Raw genomic sequence first — 20,901 nt, forward strand, 5'->3', positions numbered from 1 at the left:
AAACAAACATGCCAATCAGTGAGAGGATTCACAACCTTGATCAGCATCTACATTTCATTTTAAAGCTTACTCCACTGAGTGAGATTTCACAAGAAACCTGAAACACTTGACAGTAAAAGAGATATTGCTTTATGGCACAAAACAAGAAGAAGATGCCTTTCTTCAAGCTCAAATGCACCTAGAGCTTTTTCACAGTCTCTCACAATGGCAGCTGAGTGAACGCAGGTGGGAAAATAACTTGTACACTTCAACAAAATGAAACACACTCCGGGTGATGTCAGGTGGAGAGCTTTTTTGAGCTCTCTATAAACTGCTCATAGTGAATGCCTATCACTCAAATCAAATCTTTCATGAGATTCTTGGGCCAGAGACCAACTGCTTCACTGTTTACTATGAGTTTGAAACATTCAATCAGGTTGTGGCTTTGCTTTATTGTTTTGTGAAGGCTGACAGCATCAATTACTTTGTGATCAAGAAACAATCACTGCTCCCAAAAGATGGTTGACTTGTCAATAAAGACAGTCCCTTTCAATCTTGCCCCAACTTCTCTTTCTTACATATTTAAAAATTCTGGAAGAGGCAGAATGAAGCATTAAAGATTCAAGACCAAAGCTGCAGACTATTTCAACTGTTTTATTCAAATAATACTTAAATATCTTAACAATTTAACAATATCTTGGACCTATAGCTTTCAATATTTCTTCATTTACCTCTGCTTCTCCGATATTCCCTTTCTCCTATGATTCTATGTAGCTGTAGGCCATTGCTACATTTGTGGAGATCTTGCATGACAGATCACATATAATTACGATGAAATAAGGTTTGCTCATCTCTGTTGTCTAGAAGAGAGTTTTTTTTTTCCAGGAACTGCTGCTGTCTGTACTACTCTAATCTCCTGCTCTTTTCATGGATACAAATCTGTCGTCCTAATGACCTGGAATCTATTTGTCACAGTATATTCATCATGTTGAAAATAATTGCAAGCAACTGATTTGAGGTTTGTCTTTTTTCATTTATTACACAGCGGACATTTCAAATATCAACTGCTCCATGTGAAAAGGAAGAATTTAAAAGAGAAAATCCAAAAAAAAGCATAAAAAAATCAATTTGAACTGGATCTGGATGGAAGATTTTTACTTTGTTGTGCATCTGCAGCCCTGTCTTGTGATGAGACAGTGGTATGCAATGTTCCAGTGTTGTATGACAGCCGTGGTACACAAACTCACATGGCGAGTTTAATAAATGAGCCTATTAACGAGGTCCGCCATTCTTGATGTCATATTGGTAAACAAAAAGTCCCTCTATGTTCAGAAATAAAAACATCCTTTCAGTTAGCTTATAATGAGATACTCTGCGGAAGGAGAGCATTAAGCATTAAGCGGACTATGTATAAAAAGATCTTTTTATAGTAACAACCACGTCCGCTGTACATGTACAGTAAAGGATATGAGACAAAAAAGTTCTCAGGGTGGTCGTCTGACATGCAGAAAAGAGTGTTCAGACAATGTTGTCATGACTACAAAACCTCACTATCACTGAAATTAAAGAACCTTTCTCCATCTCTCACTGATTAATGCAAGTCAGTAATCAGTGTTGCGATTGTTTCCTGCTTTTCCATCACCGTGTGCTCTGCCCATTTTGGTGGCTGTTTTTCCTTTCATGGTCACAAAGTACTTGACTCAGGTCAAAGGCTCGCATGGGATTATCATCTTAAATGACGATAAATAATTCATTGAGATGATAAACTCCCCTTTAATAATGACCTTCAATTGATTTGGAAACATTGTGGAGGTCAGCGGATTACACTGAGGAGAAAAGACACATCAGCCTGAAGCATTCTGCAAACTGCTGGAAATTTTATGCAATTAGGTTAATATAGCAGACATGGGTGTGGTGCCAAATTCTGCAGAGCTCTCAGCAATGTTGGTTGTAGTTATACAGTCAAACACACAAAAAAATCCTAATGATGCCAGTGCACATGTGGCCATCCGTGAGAACCTGTGTTGTTTTCTTACTTTGGCTTTAAGCGTGACTAACATGAGTGATAGACGTCCATATGGAGTAATGAAGCATGGATAACAGATTAAATCACCACAGATGCGTTCATTAAGATGCAACAGGGAAAACGCACTCCTGATGATACTGGGGAAATGGAATAGCTAATTATTCATTTTTGCTGGAGTGAATGTGACATGAAGTGCTTGTTGGAATATGACATGCTTGAACCAGATTTGTCAATGATGGGATTTTAGGAGAATGACTTAATGCAATGTCCAGACAAGTGAGAAACATGCACTCTAATATTCCAGTTTTTAAAAACTTTGAAAGGTGTCAGAAACCAGGACTCTGGTGTTTAAAATGTAACTCTTTTGCGGATTCATGCATTGACAACAGAAAGGATTTAATCTCTGCAAAACAATTGTCTTATCCAATCGTTACTTAAGTAGCCAATAAATCTAAAGACTGAAATCTAAAATAACTAAGGTCTAAGATCTAAAATATACTCTCAAGGAAATAGAAAAGGACAACTGGATCTAAAAGTCTACAAAGACGATGATACCTTCTCCTAACTGAAATACAGGCCATAATCAGATACATGCTGCAACTGCAATGAAACACAGGGGGATGCTTTCATACCCAAATAAAAAACACATTTAAAAAAATGATGGAATCATCAGAATCATAATCACCATCATGTGATTATACCTCGATTATTCATGAAGCCCTCCTATTGATGCCCCTGACCTACAGCTCCAGAGCCATTTTCTCTGCCATTTGCACCGTTGTTGTACACAGGGTGTAAACCATCTGTCAGCGCTCTACAGATGAATGGAGCTGGGAGGATGCTAAATAGGTGCCTGCGTGCCTAAAATGAATTCAATATGGCATGCCCTCTTTCCCATCTCTGGTTTTTGGAAGCGTATGTGGAGCAGTGGATGGACCCTCGAGTGCATCAGCACATGTTGCAGCAAACGGCAGCTTTAGAAAGGAGATCAGTCTGCTGGTAATAATCCCCAACCCCTCAGGCTTTTTTTCATGCAATCAGCCGGCAATGTTATGATAGAGAGCGAGCATATTTCACATAATCAATGCCACCAAGCCCCAGACACCTGAGTGACATGCTGAGGGAATAAGAACAATGGAGCACAACGACAATGATCCATATTCTCCTTCTACTAACTATTCAGCTTTATGTGAAAATGCCGAGCGAGGGCAGCATTCAATAAAATAATGAGAAGGTTTGAAAAGCATGCTTGAAAGCACAACGAGAACGTCTTCACGTTTTTGCCCCCTCAGTCGATGAGTTGCATAAAATCCATTCTGGGGAAATGTGGGGCTGCAGCAGCAAGCAGGTGCTGTGTTTTGGCTGCATTATAAGGGGGCGTGCTGCCGACTTTGAGATACACACAAGCGGGGCGTTTGGTTTGTAGCACATGATGGCCACACTTAGGGTTCCTGGGGTGGTAGAGGTATCAAGATCGCTCTGCTGTACTCACCTAACATCTGACTGAAGAGGAGCTGCTCCAAGTCGCCCAGCACTGTAACCACCAACTCCGGGTCCACCTTCAGGAAGGGCTTGTCACCCCCTTCCTCCCCCTGGCCTTTAGAACCGGACTCCGCTCCGGCTCCCTGTTTCTTTGCGTTGGCCTTCGCCTTGCTGGAGAGGATCTCATCATCAGACTTCCCATCCTCAGGTGCCTTGCTCAGGGGCTTCACCTCAGCATAAGGACCACGAGGTATGCGGCTCTGCTTGTTCAGGGAAGAGGGAGCAGCCAGAGGGCTGAAGGGCTTCGGTTTACCCTGAAATAGCGAATGCTCCGATTTGGATAGGTTTCGAGAGAGAGGGGCACCCCCTACGGCGCTGCTGCCACCCCCTGCTGTCTTTGGCTTGCCCGTCTTGGTCTGGCCCGCTCCAGGCTTGGCCATGTCATCACACCACTTGGGCTCGTAAAGGTGCAACTTCTTCTCAGCATCAGTGAGTACAGCCAGGTTTGTCATAGACCTCTGCTTGCGGAGATTGGAGGACACTGGTAGCCTGCCTTCAGAGCTACCCGCCCGGTAAACCTTTAGTTCACCCCGCTGTGTGCTCTGGGGCACCCCAGACTTGGCCCTCTTGGCTGCCATACCAACTCCTTTGCCATCTGCTTGGCCGTATGCCTTTGTGCTATCCGTCCTTTCCATCTTCAAATCGCCTTCTCTGCCTTTCACACTATTTCCAAGCATGCCTCCTGCATGAGACCATATAGAAAAGCATCAGCAGGGAGAAAACAGGCTTCCTCACTCAAACCTTTTTCCTTGTGCAAAAAAAAGCATACATAAAAATGCTTCCTCTAAGGCAATCCTGCAGCCTTCGCTTTCTTCCCTCTGTCTCCTTCTCTCCCTCTTTCCTCCTGACAGGCTGCTGCAGCTGCAGCTGTTGCAGTGCTGCCCAGGCGCTCCCTTTCTCTCCTTCCCTCCCGTCCTCCTTTCCTCCGTTTTTTCCACACTCCTCCCTTCAGCGCACCCTCCTGCCGCTGAACCGCGCAGCAGCAGAATGACAGCGGCGGCAGGCGCAACAACGCTCCCTCCTCCCCCTGCTCTCTGCTGCCTCTCCCTCGCCTCCGACTTCCCTCCCATCCTCCCTCCCAAACCTCCCTCCTCCTTCTTTTTTTTTTCTGCATTTAAAGATGCTTTGCTGTGTCTCAGCAGAATATGTAAAATGCAAGAGACTGATGAGAAACGATCGTGTGGCTTTTAAAACCAGGCACCAGTCTCCACATTTTCCCACATTTTCCCACCATCTCCTCTGATTCCTTTGTTCTTCCCCTCCCCCTTCCTCACCTCCAGTGTTCCCTGTTTGTTGCACTCAACATGATGCATGATTTGTGATGTTAGCTGTAGAGTATTGATATTAACGTGTGGATGGATACACATTTAGATATGTAATTACACACCGTGGCATGAATTATGATCACTGTCAAAGCCCCACAAAATGCAACAACTGGAGCAACCAGATTATCTCTTGATCCCGTCTGAGCTTCCTTACAATATCAATTCCAGATTTACAGCTGGATAAATCATATGCTAAATATCAGCAATTTGCTGTCCTGCACACACAGTCTACTGTATTCTTGTCATATTATATCAATAATGATGACTTATGTAAATAATGGGTGGATTCTAATGAAACTTGATGAAATCATGAAAAAAATATTGGGCAGTTTTTGTCTTAAAAGTCCAAAAATTGCTTCAGCCAAATGGGTGACTTCACTTCAGCAAACTGAGCAAGCGACATGATGTGCCAGTGTAAGCAAAAGTAACACACCCAAAACCACACTTTGGAAATATCTTCAAGTCAGTATAAGACACATGTACTCACACACAGACACACACAATTACATTAAATCGAATATCCAGTCACACACACACTGTTTTTTTGTTTCTTTTTGCTGACATATGAGTGTAATCATCTTTTAAGATATTCCACACAGCCATCTCTCAGGAGGATATGAGGAAGCTCTGCAGCGCTCGCATGCAGAGCTGCACCATGGAAACCACCCTCTCATCGCCTGCATGTCATCTGCACCAGACCTCGCTGCTCTGCACAAACACAGCTGCCAAAGAAACATTTACCTTTTCCATAAATTACTGTGATATAACCCACTTCTTATCATGCAAACATTAAATAAAATGTATTTTCCAAATAAATCCAATTCTTGTGAATAGATTTTTAAAATTCTTACTAAGTGGATGAACAGTTGCTCTTTTCCACTACACAGCATGCCTGAATAAGAGCATGCTACATGGTGCAAATCCACTGGATATGAGTGACCTGTTAGCTACAATGCCCAGAGGGTTCCTCTTTTACTCTCACAATGGATTCACAACACACTCCACTGCTTTTTTTTATATGGGTTTCAGGGCACCTGGGGCGGCTCATGGACTAGTGAGTAGTTGTTTGATCTGGCAATTAGTTTCTGGAAACAATGTCAAGTCTTGTTCCTCCTCATCACGAGTTCCAGGGCTCCCCTGCTGACTCTACCCATGATGCACTGAATAGCTTATTTGTTTTGGTGAGTAGGAATTTCTTAACGAATCACAGGATAACAAATTCCGACATGCCATATTTTCTGAAAGCCATAGACCTTTTTATAAGAACATCTTCACTCACAGTTTGTATTTCACGGAAACAAAACAAACACCTTCTATCAGGAGTTGTTGATATTTTTAGCCACGCTAGCTGCTTCGCTCCAGGGACTGCAATGTCAGTCTGTGTAATGCTGGTAAAGACTGAAATATCTCAACAAATATACAATGAATTGCCATGAAATTTGGTACACACATTCATGTCCACCTCAGGATAAATTATAATAACTTTGGTGACCACCTGACTTTTTATTTTTGACCAACTACAACATATAGGCCTACCCGTCAGCCTCAGCTGTATTTGTGTTTAATGCTAATTAGTGAATGCTGCACACTACACTAAGATGGTAAACACTAAACATTATACTCACTTCATATTAGTACTGCTACCATTGTCATGTGTACATGCTGAAGTAAGCATTTTGCTCAAATGACCCCTGTGCCTATAGGGAAAACTCAGAGCCGCTCATGCTAGTCACTTAGTGTTGTTGTCAGCAATACCAGGCTTCAACATCATGCCCATGAGGTTTAATGGAGATAATATTTTATCTATAATTTTTGTCATATGTGTATGTATAACAAAATATATGTGATATGTGCCTTTTACACTGAACACTAAGAGTTTTAAAAATGTAGTGTTCACTCTGTAAATGTAAAAACCTTCAATGCTACCAGCTCTCAGGAGAGTGAAGGGTGGAGCTGCATCTTTCATTTGCTTTCTTTCACATCTGGGTCTGATTCTCACTCTCTGGCCATCTGAGTACTGTAATTGTGTGTGTGTGTGTGTGTGTGTGTGTGTGCAGTGTGATGGGACAGTTACACAGCTGTCTGTTACGCAGTTCCCCCTGGACAGCACGTGTAATCATTTTAGGGCTGCTCAGCTGCAATAGTGTAGCTACAATGATGACACAATGGATTCAAGAACATCAGGGAGACCTCCAGAAAAGGGAAAACAGCAGAGAACAAGCATGGTGTTAAAAGGCATATGTAAAGATTGTGTGTGTGCATTAGACCTCTAAATAGAGATCTAATGGAGTCATTGAGCTTGCTGGAATGTGAGCAGCCTGAGGGATGAAGATTGAACATTTATGAGAGTTTTTTCTCCACAGTCTATACATGATAAAACCCAAACTGCTGGAAACAATAACAAGGTAAAACCATGTTTGAGTTTAAATGTTGTCAGAGTGATTAACTTGCTGTCTTGTATTAATCATGGAGCACACATTTCTCCTTATTTCTTAAACTTTTGGTCACTTTTAAGATTTCTCACCAGAGATCCTGACTGAGATTTTGTTTCCGCAGATGGTTCAAGTGAATGGAACCATCATTAAAAACAACATTATATTTCATTTTCCGGCTAACTTGTGGTTGAAGCCAGATGACAGCTTACAAAGATACATCCCCCTGCTCTACAGTCAAAAACAGAATTTAAGCGTCCCTCAGGTCTGTCCAGTCGGGACAAGAGGAACTCCCAGACAGGAGGACCACTCAGTCTCCGGTCTCGTCTCTCCCGGAGGAGGCTAGCTGGACGCTCTCACCCCTCACAGTCATTAAGATAATTAAGAAGCCCACTTAGAGGGTTGTATAATAGCCCCGTGCAATTATATGAGGTCATTTTCTAAATTCAGCGCATGTTGAGTGACCAGGAGCAATAAATAAATAAGACATGTTAGTGAAAATAACTTATCAGGCTAATTATGTTTTGAACATAATACTGCTACTCTTTCATTGGTTGTAACAGTGAAAAGAGAGATGCGTTAACTAATTAGGTGGTAATTATTTATTAATTTAAACAGACAAATGCTAATTTGTCTAACAGGCAGTATTTAAGTGCGGCTTCTTGCAAAGAAAATTGCTGAAAAATATCAAACATTGAATTATAATTTCATTTAATGTCTGTATTTGTAATCAAATCACACTAATTTGTGTTAAAATCTTCAGTTTGTTAAAAAGGATAGGTTCAGTTTTTCAAGTCTGTCTTGAACAATTGTCAGGTATTCCTTGCTGTAATCATTCCTCCTGTTCATACTGACCATTAGAAGATCCCCTACAAATCACCTACAATGTAAATGATGGGAGACAAAATCGTCAGTCCTCGTTTTGTGCACATATTTCAAAGTATCTGAAGATAATATGAGGCTTCAGCAGCCTGAGTTAGTCAAACTGAGTGGATCTTTTTAGTTTAAAAATCCCTCTGTGTTTCCTCAGATAGTGTTCCTTCTTCAACTTCAGTGAAAGGATCCTAACAAAAGAGGGAATTTAGCACTAAAATGACTGTAAGTCTGAAATGTATCTACTTGATTTGGATGGCTCAGATAAAGTTTTAAAGACATTTTTGCACAGAAGGAGGACTGTGGATTTTGTCCCCCATCCCATCACACTGAAAGTGGTTTATGAATGGATCTCTTAAGGGTCAGTATGAACAAGAGGAATGATTACAGCAAGAAAAAAATATGCATCAATGTTCATTTGGGCACCTGAATATTGTTTTGAGACAGACTTGAAAAATTGTGAACCTGTCCTTTAAGCTGCAAAGATGAACATTAGTGTTTTTGGTAGATTTCCGTTATTTGGGTTGAAAGTCTTGAAAGAACTTGTTATTTGTCAACAGTGGGTACAGCAAGTTTTCATGTTAAACAATGATGAAATAATGAAAAATATCTATCAATCTCACAACAAACATGTTAAAGTATTTATTCTGTTTTGTGGTCATAGCCATCTCTACTGGGTCAATACATGATGCGTCTGCTTATTCACTTGAATCAATATCACTTACTGTATTTAAAGCAGATCTTTAATCATGTAATGTAATGCAGTGTAACTGTGGTTTTATCTACTTCTAGTGAATTGCCTTCACTCAGCAAGATATTCCAAGTTCTCTTAAAATAATGAAATATTGACCAAGCAAATACTATACAGTATACTATAATACTGCATATGTGTTTACACGTTATGTTTGTCAGTCTCTAAGCAACACAGTGTGAGAGGTACAGGGTTGCAGGCACCAAAACAAACACACAACATTACATTTTTAATGTTTTATGCAGCACTGACTTAAATGACATAAATTAAATCACGATGGCACACTAGAGACACAAAAACATTTGAGAAACAGCGCTGGGTTAACAGTGCTGTGTGATTTGAGAGAAGTGCACTCTGCCAAGAATCCGTGTTTTCCCACATGCACATAAAGAAAGAAGCAAAGTACTTCAGGAAATCCTGATGCACATAACAGGTGGTACATATAGTATGAAGTTTTTGTTGTGAGTTGGCAGCAGCTCTGGTGAGAACAACTGCCATGCTGAAAAGAGTCCAGTATCAACATTCAGCTATATTAAAGCTTGGGTGTTACAGGATGCATTATAATACAACTGGAAAGATTCTGTTTTGCATAACCAACTCGGAGGAGAACTCTATGAACTGTATGAAAAACTCCTAAATATAAGTTACTTTTTCTGGCACAACGACTTTACAGAGGGAAAAAAAGAAGTTTCAAAGAAGAGAGAGCAAATTCAACTGTAGGTCAAACACAACATGATTAAACTTTATGTACAGCTGTTTAATTTTAAGATCCTGGATGATAACCTTCACTGCTGTTTCATCATTGCATGTTAAAGTTACTGCTCATTGGTAGGTTTACAGCAGTGGTTACCAACGTTTTTGGCTTGTGACTCCTTGAAATGAAGCCACATGTTACAGGTTGCATATGTCTGAGATGTACAGCCGACAGGAGGGAGGTGACAGGAAATAAGGGGAGAGAAAGAGGGAGAATGACATTCAACAGATGTGCCCAGCAAGGCACAAACTGGGGGCATTGTGGTTCATGGTGGGCACCTTGACCTCTACATGAGGACTTCAACCAAAGAGTGATTTTTGCCTCTCAGATTGATTTATTTGAATAAGAAAGAATCTTTTCCAATATTTCACAAGAAAAGAGCAGATATTACCAAAACACCCAGTCAATTATCTTGTGACTCCTAGGATTGGTCCGGACTCCCAGGTTGGGAACTATTGGTTTTAACACATTACATTTGAATTAAATGCCACAATCTTTCTCAGTTGTGCCTGTAGAAAGATCACTGGGAGGAGAATCAGAAAGACTCACCTAGATCGTCACAGCAGACCTCCATGGAATCAGAGGAACAGTCACTCAGATCATCCAGGGAGGCATCCATCTCCTCATGGACCTGAAACCTACAGTAGCATGGATAAACACAAGCAAAAACATTTTAATCATCACCGAAACACAACCCCCCCCCCCACTACATTTTAGTTAAACGCCACAAAAAATGCTAAATACTTTTTTTAAACAGAGATGATTTATAAGACAAAGCATGAGCTGCCCTGAGGCTACAACATATCTGATGTGTTCTATGAAAAAAAAAGCTTATGTTCCCATCTTAAAAGGTGAAACACTGCCCTCACCTGAACCTGAAGGGAGCGACAGTGGCCATGTTCACCTTTCCTGGCTCACTCCCTCTGCGGTGCATGTTGAATGTCTGATATGAAGACTTTGGTTTGTTACTGGACGCCTCTCCTTCAGAGGCGTCCTGGTTGGAGATGTTCCTCACCTCTTTTTGGAAGTTCCCCATTCCAGCTGAAGATATCTCATTCTCATTTGTACCTTTAGTGTAGAGGAGACGTCCTCTTCCTTGGCTAAATTGGTTAGTAGCCGAGAGCCGACACAAGGACTCATCCTCCTCTGCATTGTCAACATTTTTCAGACGATATTTTCCAAAGGTCCAGTTCTTGTTGGTGTTTCTTCTTAACTGGAGGTCTCGTAAAGCTTTCTGGGTCAGTGTGCTGGTGCGGAGGTCCAGTGTATCTTTAGAGCGTCGGATTTCCTTCTTCGGTACCTGAGGGCTGCTGTACGCCGAGCATGTTCCGTCAGTTCGCTCCGTGGCCGCTGGGCTCCTATGAGAATACATGCTGCTCTTTTGCTGCAGCAGGTGGTTCTTTAAAGCTGCGCCTCTCAGCAGCTCTGAAGGACCTGAGGAAACGGAAGATGATGAGTAGGACGGCTGTCGTTTGGCGGCATGCTGATACTGCACCGTAGGATTGGGGAGGACTCTGTATTGTTGTTTGGGATCCATCTTGGAGAGGGGCATCATGCTTCGAGGTAAAGGCAAACTAGAGCTGACACTTGCGTCACTCTGGTTCTGAGATATGACTTTGATATTCACTCCACCGCTCATGGTTGGCGAGAGTCACCTGACTGAGATCTGGAGAGGAAAACAGGAGACTAAATTAGATCAAACAAAACTAAAGCTGCAAACATAAGTTAATATTTATAGTCTATTCTATGCACGAGTATTTGCACATTGGAGTAACTTTGTTAGACTGAATGGATAATGTTTACTGACTTCATCAGGTTAACATGACAAAGTGCAAGATATTCTATATACTGTACATAATTTATATCAACCACTATATATACAGACAGTATGTGTATTATAATTTAAAAGGGGGTTGTCTTTTTCTTTTTTCACTAGTTGATTAATCACTTTGTTCGACTGACAGAAAATGAATGTACTACAACTATTTTGTTAACTGATTAATTGTTAAAGTCTGTTTTCAATTTCAACATTCGCTGGTTTCAGCTTCTCAAATTTGAGAGTTGGCTCCTTTTCCTTGTCTTGTCATTATTATAATTGAATATCTTTGGGTTGGGACTGTTGGTTGGGCAAAACAAGACATCTGACAACAGCCTCTGCAAGACATCTGCAGCCCTACAATAGACCCAACTGACTAGAAAATAACAGTTAAGGGTATAAAATGTTAAGAGGTGTTAGGAACAACAGCTATTACCAAGTGCTAATAGATACCAATGTAGAGTAAAATAAAAAACGGTAACAGTGTCATAGGACTACAGATTGGTCATTTGTTAGACAGACTGACGCATGAACACTTAACATTTACAACTGAGTTCCTTAGAAACTTTCAAACTGTTATTCAAGAAGAGCCTATTAAAAATAAAGAAAAAAGATCTATTTGCTCCTAAAGATGCTTTTAAAGTCAATAAAACATTGAAACCTTCAATTCATCATTGTTTGGCGTTACCTCTTGAATACAAGTGGACCACCTAGTTACTGCCAAACCCAAAAATCTAATTGACCCTACAGGCATAAAACAATAAAAAGGTTGATTAAAAATATAAATATTAGAATATACTGCAAGAAGGTTTTGAAACTTAATGTGTGAGTCAAAAATGGTCAAATGAAGAAGTGATATGCAGGTCCATATATAAAGCATTTATAATCAGGAGGCTGTGGACATCTATCTTTGCTGTACATGATGGATAACAAGCTTTCATTTAAGATGTATAGAGTACAAAATCCTGTAAAACAGCTGTGCATTCCAGTGCGTCTGCCTCACAGAGAGCGGGTTTCTACCCACGAACCTCCTGACTGAAGGTGAATGTAAGTGAATGGGAAAGAGGAAAGAAGAGAAGATGGTTTGAGGGGAAGGACCATTATAGCATTATGTATCAATTACAACATCAAAGCAGTCTAAAGGTCTGAGAACCAGACTAGTCACCAGTTCAAATTCCTCAACTTGTAGAAACATTGAGATCAGAAAAGTGAATAAAACTCTACTGTTGAATGCTATTTAAGTTGCACTCTTAACTGTTGAAGTAGAGCAGCTGTTCTAAGGAAATGCCAAAAAAAAAAAAAACACAGGTTAAACAAGGATTAAAAGAAATTAAATGTCTCTCAAGAACATTTACTTAAATTACAATGTGTTTAAAATGCGATGTAAAAAATAATCAAAGCTAGACACAAAATCAATCAAAGTCCTCGGTTGCATCCAAAGAGAGGCCATATGTTTCAACAGCTTTGCCTAATGTATTCCTGGTCCTCTACCCACAACCTCTAGTGCAAGACGTGCTGTGAAAGCCAGTGGCAGATTGACACCACTTGGCACAGGCAGCAGGAGAACGGCTCCTTTCAGGCCATGCCAACACCGGCTGGCCCCACCAGGGCCCGCAAATAGCAGCTCTCCTCCGAAGATGTACCGTAATGGTGGGTTCTCCCAACTCCATCACCTCCATCTTCACATCCAATCCTATACTGTTAACTAATAACTAATAGTTAAAAGTAAAATACAGTAATAGTACAAGATGAGCTCGATCTTAAGTATTTACTCGTGTTTCATGGATACAAGGTCCTTTATTGTCATCTCGCCACAGTTACATTTATATTTTTCAGTTCAATGCAAACTGAACATTGTGTAACACTTAATGTGAACAGCGGAAACAAGTAGTGAACACAACGCTGACATATAAATATGGACGTCGTGACAGCTCCCAAAAGTGAAGCAAAAACATCTCGGTCACCTCCTGGTAGCTAGCTGCAGTATAGGTCATAAGTCCCACCCCCTCCGTGTTAGCGGATGGGACTTGAGCCAAACTAAAAAATCAAAGTCAATTTTTTCTGAAAGATGGTTTCTGGTAGTTAGGTAGGTAGTTCTCATCACGTTGATGTTTGTCTAAGTGTTCATTTTTCAGATAAGTTTCTCTGACGATATAAAAAAGTGGCGTCATGATCGACAGCTGTGACAGCCACTCTCAAACCTCCGTCAGACATCGGGATGACTGAGGGGCCGTGTCCCACAGGCCATCATCCCGCCGCCCGACTTTACTGCGCAGACTCCAAATGACGTCAGACAAGCAAGATGGCAGCTCCCGGAAAGGAGATATTTTGGCTTAACTTATACATAGTGGTAGGAAGTGGAGATGCGTCGTCCATATTTATATACAGTCAATGGTCATATTATTCATCATCTTTTAAGTCGATAACTTGTTAGCAAACAGTTGCTTATTTACACATCCAGCGGACACAGAGGAACATTACCATCCATCTGGAGCTGTGTTTCTGTCCACCTGGTGAAGTCCAATATTCTCTCTTTTAGCTCAGTTTTTGGTCTCTATCATCTCCTGAGTCAAATATCTGTCTCTTTAGCTGCTGAATGCTTCACTGTGTTCACCAGCTAATCACTAACTGTGTCTGTTTGTTGTTTGGTGCTGAACAGATAGTGTACAGTGGGTTTTCAGACCTTTTTCTCTGAAAACAGCTGCCTGCTGCAGCCAAACACTATGAGAATGGTGAGAGGGAACTAAAACAGTAAAGTTGCAACCGGACAGCTAAACAATGAGATGAAACTCGCTATGAAGCTCCGTAAAGCCAGGAGGAGCTGCAGAGTTGGGTGTCAATTCTCTCTGTAGGTTCATCACTATGAGCGACAATGTGAATGAAAAATTATGAAAAATTTTGATTACAACCACTTTAAAAAATCCTCTAAGCGACTGATTCAGATTCTTCACTCCATACCACGTTACCCTGTATACATTTTCTATGTAAAGTCCAATGTAAAGTAAAAGTCACAACAGCAATCTTACAAGGTCGAACCTGCTTCGTAACATATTCAACAGGGAACAGCTCTGAACTGAATGTCATCAATTTAACATAAAGGCTCCAGCAGAAAAAGATTAAAGAGACATCTTGTTCTGTCTTCTGCAGAGCTATAAAACCTATTTTTTACATATCCTGTACATCTGAAAGACAAAATACCATTATAGTACTTTAACAGATCATTTGTAACACTTCTGGCTTAATCTAATTGTCTGAAAGGGGCTTATATTATACTCCTGTTATTACTACTTCTTTTTATGCTGTTCATGTGATACATATTGTCTGGTTTTCCTGAAAGATGAATTCCTCCTTTGTTGTTTTTCCTGTGGTTTCTCCCATTTTCTTTTAACTATAGACAGTTTCATATGCTTACTATACAGATAGTAAACCACCTTGTAAGAAACTAGTGATTTATAGAAATTAAATATGATCTAGACTGTCTACTTTTTTATCACTTTATAGAATACATGCTGATAACTGAACTAAAAGCTGCAAAATGATGTTTGTGTCCCTGTGTGCCCCTCAGCCCTTAAATATCTCTCCTCCACATGTTTTATTCATGATGTGAAGTTAGGATTGACGGGCCACTGCCTTAAAAACAACCTGACACACGACAAATACTGCTTTACACAGACACAAACACAAGCAAGTGCATGTAACTGAGCAGGAAAACCATTTTAGAGGGTGACATGGTTAAAACATATAGTTTTTCCAACATTGATACAGTACATAAAGGTATGCAGAATCATTAAATATTCCCATTAATGTTAAATGTAATGAACTGTTTCCATACTTATGCAAAAAATGGAATAAAAACCTTCCGAAACTAATAATAGTGTGTTTACTGAGCTGAATTATCTATGAAAACCTCAAAAGAAATCAAAAATGCATCTTTCTGTGAATCTAAACTGACAGAGTTAAATGAGTTAGGATGTTTTTGTCTTACCTGCGTGAATAAATATATGTCCAACATTAGTCAATCTTCAGCACAGAGACAATAAGGAGACAACAGTGCGGTGCGGTGCAGACTAACTTGCTCTCTGCTGAGATGAGCTACACACATAACAGTATGATGCAGCTTACAGTAATACAATTTAGACCCACGTGCTGTTTTAAAGTGAGCGGGAGCAAATCAATACTGGACGACAACAAGCCAGTGAAGAGGCTGAAGGGAAATTACATGTCTTCACTACATCCTGCAGCTCCACTCACTCTTTTTCTTGCTTATTTCTCTAAGATCACCCCCCACACACACACACACACACAGTCACACGTTTCACCTATTATGACCTGACTTATTAGTGACTCACATTTCGATTTTTCTCTGGTGACATCATGCTTTGTTTTCCCCCTGGGGCTCATGTTTCTGTCACTGTTTAAGGGTGAGTTTCAGCTCCTTTTTAACATGCCAGTCTTTCAACATGCCATCAACAAAGTATGCAGCCAGCAGTACAAGGAGCAAAAACCGCCCCAGTCCTCCAAACCTATAATCAGCCCGCGGGGCCAGACTAAAGATACTTGTACGGACCAACAACATGTCGGCACAGGATCACTTTACTCTGGTAAAGTCCCCAAACTGCAGTGCCAAAGGCTTTGATAATACACTCATAAGACATCAGAAGAGTCCATTTCCCAAATGCTATCAATTTGGGGAGCGAAGAAACGACTGTCGTAAAATATAGATGACCAAACCTGGAAGTCATCATCATTCAGTCAACCGTGTCATGGTTTATGATGCCTTCTGTAATTGCCGTTTTGTTTTGTGCCAAATGTCATCTTGTGAGGTGTTGCCTTATGAAATGGCGAGTTTTTTCCCTTCACTTGCAGATGTTTCACAGAGCTGAATTTGGGCCTTTGGTAGCAAAAAAAAAAAAAAAGACAGAATCTCAGTGTCTTCCTGCTCCAGTTTCTCTCCGCTCTAGCTGAGCACCAATAGATAATAGAGTTGAACGAGTGCATCATTATCTACATAATTCAATTTTCTCAACACTGTTGCACTATCTAGTTTTACAAGAGCCCTGATCTAATTTTTATATATAGCACAAAGTCCCAGATTCCTGATTTTCACTGCTTCCTCTTGTGGCCCTAGCTTTGTCAGAGAGGAATTCTGTTGGGGGGCAAAACACAAACTGAGGTCACCTCACACACACACACGCACACACGCACACACAAGTGGACACAAGTGAGGCTCTTCATACATTTGACTAAAGACACACTGTTAGGAGACACCAGTCCAGACTTTGTGCTGCCATTGTTTGTGACAGCTAAAAGCCGCACTATTTTGTGTCAAATTTTCCCTCCAGCACCACTGCTTTTCAGCTATTTGGGATACTTTGACAGCAAAGCAGCTGGAAACTCAAAGCTAGTTTCTTTTGTCTCTTTGTCCATCTATTTACATTGAATGTTTGAAATCTATTATTCCAGGTCAATCCGGTTAATTATTACAAGGATTTGTATACATAGTGAAGAAACTGTATCCACAGTAGCATTAGATTAATCTTGCTGCGTGTTTGCTTGTTAAAATGTGAAAAATTATTATGAACATATTTGTTTTGAATTGTTGCACAAAGAAAAAGAGCACCAGAGAAAGAAGAGGGTATTTCAGTGTAATCTGATTAAATATAATGCAAAAATCTTTTGAGGTGAGCTATCAGTCTTTATAACAACCTAATAGAGGAGGTCAATCTGTAATGAGCAAGGTAGGAGATTATGTTGAAAACATAAACACATTTTGTGTGTGTGTGTGTGTGTGTGTGTGTGTGTGTGTGTGTGTGTGTGTGTGTGTGTGTGTGTGTGTGTGTGTGTGCGCAATTAAAGCTGTAATCAGAGATATTTCCCACCAAGTTGTCACTATTTGTTATTTCTTTATGGTCACCCAAACTCAGAAAATAGAGGTAGGTAAAAAAAGTATCATCAAGATCATTCTAGAGTTGAGCACTATGAATTAGTTTAGGATATATATGCTGTAGTGTTTTGTGTGACATTGTATTTACATGTCTGTTCATACATCATACAAACAAAAAACACCTTTTCTGTTTTTAACAGTAGCCGTAATGTGTGGAAACAGCTGCTTTTTTGTAATCAGATTACTATAATGTTTTATTCACCTGCCAGTACGGAAGCAGATAAAAAGGTCCAACTAGATTATAGCCAGACTGAAGTGAATCATGTAATTGTAATGTAATTTGGTATCAACAACATCTCCGTTTATACAGTAACATGTTTTAAGGGTGTGTTTCCTGGTAAAGAATTACATTTTTTTCTAACTACATTGTCTCTCCAACATCGGTAATAGTCAGTCTCTCCCTCCTCGATCCATCACACGTACAAGTATAACAAAGTTACATCTTTCTGCAGCAGCACTGCGGTGTCTGTGTTTGTTTATGAAGGCATGTGCGTTAAACAGTGTTTGTTCTGTTTGTCATAACCTAAATACATGTTGTTTCATTACAGTTTCCTTGTGAAGCAGTGTTTGCTGAACACTAATTAGTGAAAGATTACCATAAAACCATATACTAACATATTGTCTTTTTTTATGAAAGCTTACTGTACTTTTTCTGGCACATGAGATTAGAGCGGGCATTTAGGCGAGTGAGTTAATCTGTTGGCCCATTACAGGGATTTATCCCTTATAAATCACTTCAAGTGATTAACCGTGGTCAGTAATGTCATGATGACATCATCAACACCCTGAATAATGCTTCTGCAGGCAGCAGTGTCCAGCTAGCACTGTTTGAAAAGACTGAAGGTTAATAATAACTCAAGAAAGGGTAAATCCTTATTTGATCAAAGGATCTCAATGGGTTGAAATATTAAAGCATTTGTGCTTCTGGCTACACCTCAATCAATGATGTCACAGCAGATGATTTGCCTCTGCGACCTGTTTTATACATGTTGTCACCCGAGTTAGTTTAAATCGAATGACTGATTTAATTGTTGAGGATTTGGCATGAAACTTAATTCTTCAAAGCTTTGTTTAAATTTATCTGCGGCTGCTGTCAGAGAAATGGTTCATTTTAAAATAGGTAATCATGATACAACGTGCTACAGATGTAAGTTTTGGCATGGTTTCATCTCATACAATATATTAATATAAAAATGTGTTCCTTGGCTTTGAATTGCTTCCCTGCAGCTAAAAAGGCCATCCTGTAAAGTTGGCTCTCCACACAAAAAAGAGCACAGTTATTTAAGATAGCTTGATACAGATGAACTACATATCAACAAATATAGTCCAGACACTAAGTATTTGGACATATTTTTGTTCTTCAGGCTCTGCACCTTAGCAGATACAATTTGAAATAAACTAATGGATACTACATTAAAAGTCTCAGCTTTAATAGTTTTATGTCAATAATAAACTGTGTGAGAAATATAGACCTTTGAAAACATAGTGCAAAAGATTAGGGGTTCAAACATAATTGGACATTTTGGCTACTAAATGTTTTGAATGCTCGATTGAGGAGGAGTTGTCTGTCAATATGAGGGATAAACAGGTGACCATGCAAGTGAAGAAGATAATGATGAGGCTGAAAAAAAAACAAAAAGCAGGTGCACACAGGGATTGCAGAAAATGACAAGTGAGCTGGTCGACCAAGGAGAAAAAAGTCTTGTGGATGATAAATATTTTCATGGTGAAGAAAAAAACCTTCATGACTGCACAGTAAGTCAAGAATGCTCTCCAGGATGTAGGCATACCTTGTCAACAATGAAGAGAAGACTTCATCACCGGGAAAGATACAAAGTGTCTATGGATCAAAGACTTCAGGCAGTCATTGACTGCAAAGGATTTTCAACAAAATTAAGATTTATATAAGATTTTTGTTTGACTTCATGTGGATCTATCTGTCCAATTACATTTGAACCCCTAAAGTTTGGGCACTATGTGTTAAAAGGGTTATAACTCCCACACAGTTCTTTCCATGTAAACCTACTCAAATTAAAACTGAAACTTGGCACTTTAATGTAGTATCCATTATTTTATTTCACATTGAAGTCTGAAGAACAAAAAACATTTCCATATATTTACTGTCTAGACTGGATATCAGCCTGATGGTTTATCTGTCAGGTTCTAATTTCTAACAATAAGCTGTCTACTGTTTAAAGTGACATCCCTATATCATTTTTAGCACCAACATTAAAATAATGAACAAGTGTCACTCTAAAGTGCATTACATAGCTATTTACAATCATTCAGTATCATTGTTCTGAGGACTTGTGTCATGTTGCCTAGAGGTAATACACTCACAGTGTTTGAATCGTGCAGTGACCTGATTTAGTTTTAGAAACACAGGCCTAGAAGAGTTGGATCATTTATTTCTGAAAAAGTCATACATTTTTGCTCATTAATGTCTCTTTGAAGTCCAATTAAAATGAACCATTTAAACCTGCAGTGTCGGCGAGATCACAGCTGAATGGGGTCAATGAGGCCTTTTCATACATAATATCCCAGGTTGCATTGCTTCTCTGACATAAACCATCACTTTTAACCTGAAACAAAAGTAGATATCTCCCCAGATGGATCAGAGAACGGATCATAAGCAGCACAAGATGTTGTATTGTAAAATCCCTTATGCACACTGAAACAACCTGCCTCTGCAGTTATGCTGCTCTTATGCAACTGACACAGTTCTCTTAAGTAGGAATAGAGAGGCAGTTTGCAGAGCATACTGCAGTGCTGTGATGAGTCAATGAGTGGGCAGTTGTCTGTGATGGACCATCGGTCCATGTGAAGACTGCGAACTAGGTCATTAGAACAGGTAGAGAGAGAGGGAAGAAAAGTGCGTTAGATATAGACTTGAAAAGTCTCCAAACTATGCAGCAGCAGAAGCAGCAGCAGAAACACCTAAAATAGTGCAAGTGATTCAGTTCATGAATAAGCAAATAAAACAGGCTTTTTCACTTTCATCCTAGAGGCGTAAAAGAAAAAAACTGCAGTGAGGAAAAATGTGTGCAGCTTTCTGTTCTTTGTCTGAATCTAATTGAAAACATATGAATGGTGACCTATAAGCGAAGGTGAAATAACTCCAATATTTTGGGAATAAAGAGTTAAATTCTAAAAGTTACAAAGGCAAATAATCAGGTGAGTCAAAATTAGTTCCTTGTGAATTCACAGGTTGTGTCAGCAAAGGCCTGATGATCACTACTTTTTCATTTTCCAAACAACACAAGACAGCTAACAAAGTTCATAATTGGTGTCCTGACTGCAAAATGCATTGATCACAAAAAAGGACAAAGGTTATGCACCTACTCAAAGCCTCATTATTTGTTTTTTTAAAACTGCAAATAAAATTCAGTTATTGAACATCAGTCCATGCTTTTGGGTAGTATGTTAAAGATGAGATGTTCTGTTGTGTGAAAACTTTAT

At 39.8% G+C, this 20,901-nt stretch overlaps 1 protein-coding gene across 9 annotated transcripts in view; it reads right to left on the reverse strand.

The window, feature by feature from the left end:
* nav1b (neuron navigator 1b) overlaps positions 1–20,901 on the reverse strand; it is an 88,532-nt gene that overhangs the window by 42,434 nt on the left and 25,197 nt on the right. For 6 of the 9 annotated variants that reach the window (XM_044348010.1, XM_044348014.1, XM_044348013.1 and 3 more), the window contains 2 exons: positions 10,552–11,348; positions 10,232–10,320 (listed from right to left, as the gene is read on the reverse strand). In XM_044348010.1, the coding sequence (XP_044203945.1) occupies positions 10,232–10,320; positions 10,552–11,321 (859 nt within the window). In that variant the 5' untranslated portion in view covers positions 11,322–11,348. Of the gene's footprint in view, positions 1–3,497; positions 4,420–10,231; positions 10,321–10,551; positions 11,349–20,901 lie in introns of those variants that run through there. The other 3 variants (XM_044348020.1, XM_044348016.1, XM_044348015.1) reach the window with 1 other exon arrangement.

The sequence above is a fragment of the Thunnus albacares genome, chromosome 4 (genome assembly GCF_914725855.1).
Source record: "Thunnus albacares chromosome 4, fThuAlb1.1, whole genome shotgun sequence".
Taxonomy (NCBI): Eukaryota; Metazoa; Chordata; class Actinopteri; order Scombriformes; family Scombridae; genus Thunnus; species Thunnus albacares.